Raw genomic sequence first — 13772 nt, 5'->3', positions numbered from 1 at the left:
ATGTACACACCAACGTAACCACCAAGCAGCTGTTTGGGGCAGTGAGTGACCTTATGTGTAAGAGCTCTTGTTTGCATGCCATGTAGATATTTATAGAAACGCCTCTGCCAGTCTAAAAATGTAAGAATGTGTGTTAGTATATGCATGCACACGTGTATTATGCTTCTGTGCTCATAAAACATTTCATCTTTGTGTCTGCTTTTGCACAACCGCAATTGCTATTTAGTCCCTCTGCCTATGTCCATGTCACTTAACAGTATCATGTGCGAGTAATTGACTCACTCGATAAGACATGCCAGCCCTTGTTGCAGTGGTTAGGCTACAGGAAATGTCTGCCTCTCAGTTGAGCCACAGTGACCGGAAGTGTGGTCAATTCATTCATGGATTCAAAAAGAAACTTTTTATTGCAGCATTCTTTTAGGCTCTGACCTTGTGAAATTCCTATAAACTGATTTAACAATTACTTTTTTTGGTCTAATTGTTGAATTAAATGGAAATTGATTTAAAAAGAATATTTATGCAAGGATCATTTTACATCTCTGTACACTTACAGCACTTGCCAACTTCATCTGCAGTAGCACCTGCAGATACTCTTCAAAAGGGGTCAGTTGGTGCTCTTCTTTTTGCTCCTCCGTTTCCAATTTCAGGGAACGAACACTGTCCATGAAAACAAAAAACTCACTTCTTCGGCGCAACATGGTCACGGTTTTCACAAGACAACAAAGAAGAGAAAAGAAGCCCCGAACGAAGTTAATCCATCTCAGAGGAGGGGAATACAGTAGAGGAACAAATCTTGGTCAAGCAAAGCAGGATTTAAGATCCTGCATATAGTAAGGCAAAGACTGAATCCAAACACATCATATATCCTGGTAATCAAAAAATATATTCATCAATCAAAGTACATCCAATGCAAGCAGAACCAAAAGTACAATGTGAAGGAACAAGAGAACTGTTGTAACTAGCACAGAACTTGATTTAATGACGTAGTTGTTAATCTGATTACTCCAGCTCCCTTCTAACTACCTTAACCACCCAATAGGACGCTGCTGTTCTGTGGATTATCCCTGCTAGGCCAGCAAACACACATTAGCCATTGTTCTTGTAGAGCTGTTTTTGTACTTTTTAGAGGATAAGGCTCTTTAAATCTTATATAACACATTCTTTCTGCCTTAAGGAAACATTTCTATATATACATATATCAATTTATAAACTGCATATAAAACTTTATATACTAAACTGTTGCAACATAGCGAGCTATTGGCTTGTTCATTTAGTGAACGAGTTGGAGGTAATCCAGATTAGGCTGAGGTCATCTCATGGCCCATGAACTTGATAACAGCATATGGATGTTAATGGCTAAAACAAGTGCGGAATTGATGGGAGAAATCAATTCATATAATGGCACAGATGGATCTGTTTTTTGTAATACATGGATCTGTACAGTTGGAATACAAGTGACCTACAATCTACTAATAGTCTCACTTTCAGCTGAAGTTAGATTTCAAACCCATGTTCTAGAGCTAAAATTGGCCAATATTATCTTATCTTATCTATAAATATATACATTTTTGTGTATATGTCCGCAGATGAATGGAAGAAATTGCAGTACAGAAATGCCAGGGTGGGTTTAAGTTCCTATAGAAACAAGTATTCTTTTTCCATTGAGACATCCCCCCCCCCCTTTTGGAGTATTTTTTGCCAGGGTTTTAATCTTCTGAATCTACGGTCTAAGGACAGAGGGTGTTGTATGCTGTGCAGATTGTAAAGCCCCTCAAGGGAAGTTGGTCACAATTCTTTACTTTTCTTTAAGTACTTCTAAGGGATCCATACCAACATTGTCAGTCTATGTTAAAAACAAATGACTACTGGCCAATATATTGTTTTCTGATTTTCTTTTCAAACGTCCCAGAAAGCAATATCAGCCTAAATGATCAGTCGGGCCACATCATGTTCTCATTGATCCGTACAAATGTAACACATGAAACATGTTACGGGGCAAATGTGGTGATTTAACACTGACTTCAGTGTTACTGTAAATGACACCCCTGCTCAGCTGTCCACTACCATGCTATACATGGCTCAGGTGAGTCCCTGGCCATGGCACTCAAGCTATGTGCTGCTATTACATGTCTAATGTAGACCTTTTTCTGCTAAAGAACAACCATAATACAACCATAATTTGAACATAAATACATGTTTTCTTGCAAAAAAGTACCTTTTTGAATGCTAGGTGTGAGTCTTTAAATTTCATCATACTGTAGGAGCTTAACATTCAGGAGGTGGTGGGGGGGGCGGGGACGGGGGAAATAACATACAAACAAACAGCACTAGCATGCAATAAAGTCTGCTGACAATCACGGCGGTAGTAAATGAGAGATTAGATTAAACGTATGCGTCTTACACTTAGACCCAACAGTGTCTCACTCACAGTTTCAGTTCATAAATAGATCTGTGTGACGTGCTGCCATTTATTTCCTGTCAGCGTCTTGAAGGCCTCCTCTTCTTGCAATGGCTCTTTACTCACTACAGCTACAGTTTAATAGCTTAGCTTCAGATGACAAAAGTCAAATGTCTCCCTTGAAGGATCAAATCACTCCATCTGGCTATGTGCCAACCATGTGTTGCATTCCTCTTTCGAGTCCCCGATCACTTGCTTACCTCTCCAGGTAAAACAAGAGTGTTTTACTCGTCTGTGTTGCTGATGTATTTCCCTTCTGCGGTATTTCCCTACTTACTAATTCAACTCTGACACTGCAGAAAGGTGTCATAAGACAAGATAAAAGTTATGCAGACAAGTATGGCTAGTACAGCCAATGAGCGGGGTTGTTATTTTTACCTAGAGCATTGTATTTCGCTGGAATGGTCTGCTGGTGGTAACACAAGATAAACACACACTTTAGCTTGTGGTCATGCTGTGGTTAACAGTGTACTGGGCAAATCTATGGTAAAATGAGCATTCCCTCATTCACATTAGCTTAATTCCCTCTAAATTATATTGCTTTGTAGAGTAAGAAAACACACGAATCATTGCCTGAACGTTAGGCTGTACAGATAGAATAAGGATGGAAGACATTATGTCAGATCTCCTACAACATCTCCTGTATCTGCTATTCGAGTTCCTCAGCTTCTTTAATTCTACTAGATGAAAAAGCCAACATGTTAACCTGCTAACAGCCCACAGGGAGTTTGAGATTCTAGCTTTATTCCCTCTTGCAAATAACGAGCAGTTTTACGCTGACGCTAGAGTATCTCCAACCCTTTATTTGTGCGGGGGCTCAGAGGACTTGGTGTACACAAGTACTTTCACTTCATTGTCAAAATGAGCTCAATATCTCGGTGGTCCTTCTTTTGCTGGCAGCGCAAACGGTTTATCAATTTCTCTGAATTGCGTGGCAGCACTTTCACTCCACCCTGACATGTCTCATCTCAGGATATGAGTAAAGATGGCACTTCTTTAAAGGCTGCCTGGCACGGCAAGCAGAAAATCCAACTTGGAAAGACTCAGATATCTCACTGTGTTTAATGCATCTGTATGCACCCATCTGTTTCTATGCTAATGTGCAGCACACTAGGGGGTAACACCCACTCGGAGAGATGTAAAGTTATTAAGTTTGTGAGTAAGACCATCTCTGTTATTGAATGAAGCCACCGCCCGCTAGAGGAAGTGATTGATATATTTTTTCACATGTCATTTAGTGCCTAACCCATTTAGTAATACAATAAACGACCTCCACCCTCTCTGTCTGGCATCATGCACACTAATAAATGTCCACAGCGCCCCACATACAGCCCTATTCTAAATAACTCCTGAATGAAAAAAGATATTCCTGCTAAAGCAAAAAGCTTTTGACAAAGCATCCTGCGGAATAGCGAGCATTAACAGACCACAATGATCTTCTAGCTTGCCAGGAAGCCTCCTCACGCCCACACAGCCTCTCAATAATCACAAAAATGTGAGGTTAACTCTCCCACCGTAAGAGGACAAATCTAAGCTAAGAAACAGAGAACAAACCCGTTCTTATTTTTGAAGTATCACACATGATCGGTTTCCATTAACATCAGTTTAACAAAGGCAATTAAAGGAGAGTGGAAAGTACATGAGTCAGTGTGATGAAAGCAGAGAGAAGGAGAAAAAAAACACAAATGAGGAAATGTTAAGGAAGGCGAGAGTGGGCTGGACATTTCTCCCAGCAGTTAGAATATTTTCATGCAGTGTGGGAGACAATTGTGTGGTAACTGCATGAGCCAGTTGTCATCATGGCTTTGAATCATTTCACATTATGCAGTCGTAAAGTAACTGCTAAAAGGGTTCAACATGGTACGGACAAAGTCTACAAAGTCTGGTTTGCCTTCCAAATGAAAAGATTTCAGGAAGAACAATAACAGACCACTACTGTTCCACAAGCAGCAAACCCACTGTTTCTTGGCCTTCATGATCACAAAACAGGACAGATGGAGAACTGAGTCCATACAATTTACATTAGCATCTTTATGTATACAGTTGGTGTGTTTGCTAGCTAGCTGCAGCAAACATCTGTGCTGTCACATCCATTTGCTTTTTGTTACTAATAAACACAGACTGCAAAAAAACACTCCAGAGGTCAAATCTGTACCAATGAGATCAAATGAAAATCCTCCTAGCATTCAGTCCAATCATCATTTCCTTTTGCACACAGAATGTTTCTTATGGGCTGGCTACACTGCGCGTGTCCTGTAAGCAGAGTGGACATTCCAAAACTACGCTTCCACTACCACAGGTGTGTGTGGCCCTTTTACACAGAAATGGATCATCAAGGGTCTATGTTTCTTTTAAATTAAAACTACTGATACACTGTACAGGAAACGACTTACTGACTGTGAATGAGCGTATTTGCAGTTTAATTTTGTGAGTTTCTGTTTTGATTTCTTGTTTCCCTCGCCTGCGTCCTCTGATAACAGCTGACGATAGATTGACGTATTCACAGCGCTGTGCCAGCTCCAAAAAAATGGAAGAAACAACAACAATCCCAAAGTAAACGCTTACGCATTCAATGTAGCCAAAGATATTAGACTGTTTCTTATATGTGTGAATCCTGTAGCCTGGTCCTAGCAGGAGTCTCATACATTTCATCTATACAGAGAGTCTGGCTTGTGTTAACTTCCTTGAAGGCGGGTACTCTGTTTAAGTTTAAAACTTCTGGATCTGCCCAGTGCCACTCTGGATCTCCATAACCAGTCGCTAACGTTTGGTTGTGATGTTGACTTAGTATCGCTAGCGTTTCGCCTTAGCCAACTCCGTCACCACTGACGAAGCGGGCTGGACAATTAAACCTCTCCCAAACCCCGTGGGGAGGAGGGCCACAACATCATGGCCACCAAATCAGCAAAGATTGTTCTTGCTCGGGCTTTGACTTCTGGATATTCGTCAGCGTTGTTGCCACGACGGACCGAATGGCTTCGCTTGCATCTTTCTCCGCCGCCACTACGGAAAAACAACTCAAACTAGCGCACAACCTCCACGTCATCATTCTCAGGCCCTCTCTCAGTTTGCTGATTGGACAGGTAAAGATTTGGCTGGAGAAAACCAAAGAATATACCGCAAACCCAGACGGTGTACTGAAGGGAAATGAAAATTGAGCATCAGTATGTAGGACTGCGGAGGAAGGCTATGAATCCTGAGCACTAAGTTACAATTTATAAACACTTTTTACAATCAGGATTGTAAATTTGGTAAAACCATTACATGGATTAAGATCAAATTATTTTAAATCATTAACCTATTTTGAATGCCAACCGCTAATGCTCTTTTTACTGAATACTTGTGTCATTCTATGCACACGCTATCACTATTCCACTACTTGAATATAAACTACACACTGTACCTTGACAATTAGGTACACTTAGGCTTAAACGCATTTATGGTTTCAATAGAGAAGTTGCAGAGAAAAGAGGTTGTAGCCCTTTGTTCATCCTCCACCGTAAAGGTTGTAAAACAGCGCAGGTAATCTGTGCTCGTGCTAGTCCACTAGTCTGACAACGCTGTCACAGCCTCAAGAACAAATGACACAGTCTGTAGTACTATATAGCAGTAGTTAGGAGAACATGGGAGGCTATGAGGCTCAGGTGACAATATGTCAGAGCTCATGAGACTAAGACCCAACAGCAATATAATTTCCACTGTCACAGCGGTGATTAGAGGCTGACTTTACAGATTAGAGGCTCCAACAGTCTTTGACAGAAAGGATTGAGTCACCGTTTCATGGAAAAGATGACAAAATGGCTCGGACCCCTCCCTGCTATCAGCTCTGAGGAAGGGGAATGACTACCCCTCTTGTTTAGAAAAAGCCCGAGACAGAACGTCTTAATTAATTATTTAGGGTCTAAAACATTTTTTTTAAACAGTGGATTGTCATTTATATATGTTTATATGGTTTGTAGCTTATTTTCTATTTCGTCATTATTTCCCTGTATGGTTAGTTACTGAGTCATCTATTCTTGATTTTTGTTTGGGTTGGTGGTGAAGGCGTAGGGGCGGATATGTTCATGTTGTGAATAGTATGTTTTGAATGTTAATCACAAAAACAACAAAAACATTGGAAATGCCTGTCATGACTTCCTGGAGATGTCTTTTTGTATTACTATTTATTCAATTTACTACAGTGTAAGCTTAAAAGAAAAACAAATTACTTCAAAGATAAATCGATCATAAAAAAGAATTGCAGGTTAATATTATGTTGTCTATTCGTAGAACAATTGAGTAATCACTTAAATTGTTGCAGCTCTAAATAGAAATCTCAAAGATAATCAATTGGATGCAGCTTAGGTAAACAGAAATGCTAATTGCCATGATGTACAGGTTTACAAATCTGTTACACAAAATTGAAGATACATCTACGTATGCGTGTTTGCCAAAGGGTCGGATAAAATGGAAATTCTTGTTCTTTGTAATTCATCTGCATGTCTTACATATATGAAGGTGACCCTACTCTATTGGAATACCGCCCCCCTTTCCTATCCTCCTTTCTTACTGCTTCACGCTCCCCAGGGTGCAGACTGAGCCCTACAGATCAGATGTGGATCCATTCATCACTATTTTACTGTCATGCAAAGAAAGAGCTAAAGAGAAAATGGGCTTGGGGTGGTATCACTGAGTCAGCAGGTGGGTAGCTATAAGTATAAGATTTAATGGGGGGTGAAAGGATGTCTGTCGTCGTCTGCCAAAGGTTTCAGTCTCTGGACCCCCCCCCCCCTTACTTCAGCCCATTGACAGAAGGAAACAACCTAGCTCAGGTTTCAGTCCTGGAAGTGCAGGGGGACAGTAGGGGATGAGGCTGGACCCTGGGGGAGTCTAAGATAAGATGAAATACAAAAGCAGAAAACACTGAGGAAATCTCAGTCTAACAACAGGTTTCAGACTCATAATAACACTACCAGGAGATCCGCCCTGATCTCTCACTGCTGTGAATGCATGACTGCAATCCCCCAAAACAATGCCATGAGGTTTTGATTGGACGTTGCAGTCTGTGTCCCTCTGGCAAAGTCTGGAGCACCACTTAATGACTTGAGAGAAAACAATTTAAAAGGCCTCTGCAGACAATACCACTTTCCCTTCTCAATTACATGAGGGGCGATGCCTTACAGATAGGCGTGTGCCTACAATTAAAAATGCTAGACAAACATCTGTCAAGCTGTCCCCAATGGCAAGACAGATAATCAAGCCTCAACTGACACTGAATAAACAAAGTAACGCACCATTTCAATCATGTAACTGGCAAAGCATGGTTTAGTCAAGGACCACACATGGGCCAATTCGCCTACTAGTTTAAAGCCAATGCTAACGACCCCAGTGCAGTTCCACTTACCTTAAGCTGCTGCTCTTTCAAAAGAGTTTCAGCCTTGTCCATGTTGCCTCATCAATAGTTGTGTGACAAGACACAATCCTTTTACATCCTACAGATTATTAAGAGCGGGCTTCTGCATGTAACTGTGAGAAAAGTAGCTTACTTCCAGTTCCCAAGCTAACCCCACTGAAGAAGTGAAACATTTAAGGTGTGTCATAGTGGAAAGATGTTGTAGTCTTTATTTTTTCAAACGTAAAGCCAGAGGAGAATATATAACCTGTTTTTTTTTTCATTTTAAGCTACTATGTACTGCTAATATCTAGTCACCTGTCTTTTTGATCTCCCTTGGCAAAATAACGTTGACCTGGTTAATAGCACCTCTGCTGCTCTGAGTGCCGGCTCTAGCTCGGACACCCAAGCCCCAAGAGGAAATACTTCGAAGATGTTGCGATCAGTGGCGATTTCTTTAAGATTGCAGGGGATGCTCAGCTTCCCCTAAAATGTAATGATCAAACATTGTGTTAAGATTTTATTGACTAAAAATGAGTTATAACACGTTCACCTCGAAGACAAGTTTGTTCAGAATCAGCAGATTTGATTTCCTTCTCATACATTCCCGTAGCGTCACAGTGCATTTCCCTGCTGAAGCCTAGCGTCCATGGACTTCAATGAGGCTGCTTTGAACAGTTTTTGCTTTGTGCTTTAAAACTAGATGCTCATTAAATAAATGCTGCGATTATGTCCCGCCCACGGACGCTCAGCATCACTGGGGGTCAATGGAGGAGTGGGCTGGCCTGGACGCTGGGCTTCTGGGTAATGATTGGAGGGTCCGTCGTAAAGGCTGCATGTCCTTATGATTTTAGCGATTTTGTACTATTAAAAAGTCGCCGAAGCTACAAGCTCAGTTCCATCGCAGATTGTGGTGTTGTTTTCAAACCTGTCCTGGGGCCTGTTGCACGAAACTAGGATAAGGGATTAAGCCGGGATATTCAAGTTATCCTGGATGAATTTAGCTGGACTCGGTTGCACAAAAACAGTATGAATCAAGCCCAGCCAAGTAACCATGGAGATTTATTCTTTGCGGCTAGCCTGGTCCAGAGCAGGCTAACAGCCAGGCTAAGTAATCCTGGAGTCTCATGTGTTCACAGTGCCGTCTGATCCCAAATAAACGTGTTTAACAGTATTTCATTGTCTTCTGCATGGTTCTGCTTTATTTATATTAACATGCATTAGCCTACTTGTCACTTTTGTTTTCGCGAGTTTGATTTAAACCCTACTACAGTTGTTTAGATGTTAGGAATGGTTGCACTGGCACCCTGATGTGGTGTGGGACTTTTCCCGGTGGGACGGTACTATGTCGAGGCTGCCTGGCGTGCGGCCGCTGCCCGGTGGCCGGTGGCTGCTGCCCGGTGCCCGGTGCCCGGTGGCCGGTGGCTATTGCCTGCCAGCAGACTTGCGAGTTGTGTCAGTGTCCACTCTCTCTCTGTAAAAGTAGAGATGAGCAGCGCAGCGTCCGTGGTCTCAGCTTCAGGTTTATAAAGGAAGCGCTCCGGAGATTAAGTGTGACGAATTAAGTAGCGATATTCCCAGATGATAATGGCAGACTGGTCAGAGACCAACATTCATGATTTAATTTTCTTGTTGCTGTCCTTCTCTAATAAAGGGTAGTTTGTGTACTCCTAATAAGTGGCCTATGTTTTTTGTTATAGCTTGCATTGGTTTCATAACCTTCTCAATAAGTTCCATCCCTGGACTAATAACGTGGTCTATACAGCACGTAGTAGTGTAGTTACATTCATCACACTGGAAACACACAATGCTTCTATCTTTTTATTTTGGTGGGTCACTTGTCAGAAGAATAAAAAAACATGAATATTGTTTTAATATATGTTCACAGCGTGTATTAAAGTCATTTACTTTTTTCTAGTTGTTGTCCCTTTCTGATTGTCTGTATGAACATTAATTGTACAAAGAATTAGATATAGCTTATAGAGATTTGTGCATGGTTGTAAAACATGTTCTCACGTTGTGAATAAGGTTGAAATTAAGCCTAAAGCTCGTAGGGTCATTTCTGGGGAACATTTGTTCCCTCTGCTCACTTTTGAGGCAAAGTAGATTTAAACCCCCACACATTCAGTCGGGTCCGCTATGTCGTTTTTTTTTCTCTCCGTTTGATAAGAGCGTATTCCTTTTTGCATATTCTTCCCTCCTCGTTACTGTCCATTAGAAGCTGCTCATTGGGTGAAACAATGGGGCATGCGTCTTCTCATCTCTGCATCAGTAAATCTGTGATCGATAACGTGGGTCTATTTGAGAAAGCCGTGAACGTGCACTTATCCCAGCTATCTACACCTGGCTGACATAGCTCCACCTGTTATCCTGGCTCGGCAAACGTGCAACCGATTAAGCCGCGATGAGCAGATCACACTAAGTCAAGCTGCGCTTTTTCACTTATCCTGGATATCTTTATTCTACTTCCGTGCAACAGGCCCCTGGAATCAGTGTTGATAAACAAATGAAACGAAGGGCACTGTTTGAAAGACCAGCAGCCGCCACTGGTTGCAATGTACCTTTCTTCAAACTTTCACAACAAGCACCGCTTGATTTAGAACGAATAAAACAATTGTTTATGATTTAATTGTTTTTTTTCTGACCCCTGTTGCACTGAGAAACAGTCACATGTTTTCCCTCAGTTTGACTTCCTTGTTCCTTTGGTTGCGTTTTTTACATAATGCCTCTTTTGGAAGGGGTCCGGGGACCTTACTGTGCATGCATTCATGTGATGCTGAGACATTTACTTCATTCTCTGTTAGTAAAAAAAGAAAACAACTACCATTTCCTAAGACTTTGACCAACACTTTGTCATCTTCCATTACATTTCATTACTATGCAACGCAACTCTGTCATATGTTAAAATATATGTATTATTGGGCTGGATGATATGGAGAAAATAATAGAAAAGTTACAATAGTCTGGTAACAACTTTACTGTTAATGCAGCCTTTAAACCCAGGAAAAGACAATAATTATGCCATATTATGATATTACTATACATATATATATATATATATATATAAAATATATATATATATATATGTTACATATATATATGTATAGTAATATCATAATATGGCATATATATATATATATATATATATGTATAGGTTTATTGCCTTAAATATTTGCAGGTGATTCAAAGAGCTGGACTCTCTGCAGCATAAGAGTCTCCTTAAGCAAACACTTTTGTTGTTGTTGTTGTTGTATACCTTGTTGGTAATGCTACAAGAACAGGCCAGTTATGGTCATAATTTTCATACATTCCCAGAGTCTGTCTTTAGGCGGACGGTGAAGACTATAATCAGTGCTATGATGTTGCACCAAAGGCATTCAGCATTTTGGAATCTATCAACTGACTGCGGTGCTTTACTCACACTGATGCACAAAGCCTAAACAAACTTTTCAGTGACAACCTCCCCAACAGGTCTTTGTTGAAATAAGGTTCTATGCTTATCACTTTATGAAGCAGGAATGTTGCATATCACAGCAAGGCCCGTTTGCAATACCTCGACCAAAGCAGTTGTGTTAGTGAGAGGTTGAGAAACCCTGCTCAACTGTAACTTCCCTTCCTGAAACATCATTCATCTTCCTGTTCACAGCGCGGAACAGGATGAGCATGATAAGATGCATGGGTGGTGCATGTGGTGCCTCATCCTTCATCCGTCATGTTGCACCATCTAGCCTCCTTTTTTAACTTCTAAACTTATATTCCTTGGGTTCTGGACTATAAGTTGGACAATTAAAAAATAGCCCACGACAGTCACACAATAACACAAACTAATAACCGATTGAGGCAGCAGTCAAACAGCAACTCCTCTGCAAGGTAAAACTACTGTTTTTGTCAATGGAGTCTGGTGGCTTTGACAAATATTAGAGATAATGGCCTCATTTCCCTGTCGGAAAGGGTTGTCTGACAGCAGGGTAAGGGAGTGAAAATATTCCAAATTTAACGCATGCTGGTAGAGTGTGCGTCCCATGTAGGCTGAGTCCTTGGGTTCAAATCCAACTGGCGCTGTGTGTCAATCCCCCCCCCCCTTTCCTGTCTTATCTGCTTTCACTATCTGATAAAATAAAGAGTTATACTTATTGTTTAAAGGAATTAGACGTATGATAACCATATACCGCTAGGGTTGGGCATCATTTGGATTTTAACAATTCGGATTCCAATCCCAATACTTCCTTATGATTCCAGTAATTATCGATTCTTGATTCTTTGAGGGGTGGATTTGAAACGGGTCACATGCTTATTTCACAGATAAGAGAAACATTTTATTTTGATTCAATGGTGGTTTACAGTTTTACCAGGTTTTTTCAATGTAAAATAAAACCGTACTTTAAAGCGCCGCTTACTGTGTTCTGTGGCTGCAACAGAATAAGCACCAGGAAGTACGGTGGTCGCTACGGAAACCAAAACTTGCACCTGTTAAATTTGATCAGATTCAAAAACAAATGTTTCCAAACGATTCCAATTAAACAACAATTCCATTCGAATCGTAATTTGTAAAAACCCGTTCTCGATGCCCGATCCTACATACAGCGGCTTTGAACCAATCAGATTGCTTGATTTGAAGTATAAGTTTTATTTTAAAAAAAATCAGTTGAATTACTCATCATGCTCTAGATAATTGTGATGAGCCTTTTTCACATTTCTTTTGACATTTCATTGACGAAATCCATTTATCAACCAAATATCGTTAGTTGCAGCCCCACAAGCTACTTCTAGGTTAAACCACAACATCCTGCCCTTGCTCTGCATTAAAGTGTTGCCACAGCAACAGCACTGTTGTTACTTCATGTTTTGCTGTTTGATCTGGTTGTTGGACAACAAGAAAATAAGCTGTGTGCTTATTTTCTCCAGTGGCAACAGCCACCTGTAGAGTATGGCTGTGGTCTGCTGCCCTATTGCATGGACGGAGATTAAAGGAACAAGTGTCTGGATTCCATTCAGCGCGCATCTGGTTGTAATACATTATTCTCTGCAATAGCTCGGTCTCTGCTTGAAAAACTTTCAAATGTTTTCCAGACTGAAGGAACACATGAAAGCCTGTAAAATGTCTCCAGGCTATGTCCACTTTGCATGACTTTTCTCATTTCTCGGTCAAGCCTTGCAGTAGTAAAGTAAAAATACACTGACGTCACTGGGAAAACGCAAGAATGTGGAGTACTAGTATTTTTTTCTGTGAACTTTGCACCAGGTAAATTAGTGGAGAATTCAGGGGAGTGCCCCCCTTCCTTTTTTTCTTAGAAAGGAAAACACATGCCTGAATCTATTTTCAGGCCTCTTTGTTGGAGCCCAACTCACAATATTGACATTAAACTGCAGTTTCATTGTAGAAGAAAAGTGCTCCACATTGCAGTCTTGTGATCAGGTGTTTTGCAGATTTGTGTGCCTACAAATCGTGACTTTAAGTCAATAAAATGTGACCCTTCCTGCAGGTTCAAATGCAAACTCCATGTAGTAACTTGCAAGCATACACATATGCATGTTTGCACTGACACACACATACACACACACAATCAACATACCACCATTTAAACTAAATGTGCAATGAATCCCGCAACAACATGCCAGCACCTCTTCCAGGCAGTTTGTCAGAACACAGACAGCAGAATGACAGTGGATCATTTCCACAACAAAATGAATAACAAGAGCCACTGAAACAAAACCTTAACAACAGGAATTCCTTCAGCCCAGCTGCTTATTATCGAGTCGTAAAAATAGTTTGACACAGTCCTGTAATCTCCGTTGTTTCCATGCTGTAGTGGGAGGAGACGAGAGACTTTTTTAATTTAATTCACGAGCAAAATATAACAGCGGTTTTCTTTCACACTATAGACCTTTTTCACGGCAGACATGTTGACATGTCCTAGTAGGAAAAGCACAGGTGTATTCAAA

General features: G+C 40.8%; 1 protein-coding gene across 25 annotated transcripts in view; it reads right to left on the bottom strand.

The window, feature by feature from the left end:
- Positions 1-13772, bottom strand: part of fnbp1b (formin binding protein 1b) — a 61232-nt gene that overhangs the window by 45734 nt on the left and 1726 nt on the right. For 6 of the 25 annotated variants that reach the window (XM_032538933.1, XM_032538938.1, XM_032538937.1 and 3 more), the window contains exon 1: positions 552-915. The exons of 1 other annotated variant lie outside the window; for it this stretch is intronic. In XM_032538933.1, the coding sequence (XP_032394824.1) occupies positions 552-698 (147 nt within the window). In that variant the 5' untranslated portion in view covers positions 699-915. Of the gene's footprint in view, positions 1-551; positions 916-7841; positions 7899-13772 lie in introns of those variants that run through there. 18 more of the 25 variants (XM_032538935.1, XM_032538950.1, XM_032538954.1 and 15 more) reach the window with 8 other exon arrangements.

This window comes from Etheostoma spectabile, chromosome 16, assembly GCF_008692095.1.
Source record: "Etheostoma spectabile isolate EspeVRDwgs_2016 chromosome 16, UIUC_Espe_1.0, whole genome shotgun sequence".
NCBI lineage: Eukaryota > Metazoa > Chordata > Actinopteri > Perciformes > Percidae > Etheostoma > Etheostoma spectabile.
This window is presented reverse-complemented; position numbering and strand designations above follow the sequence as displayed.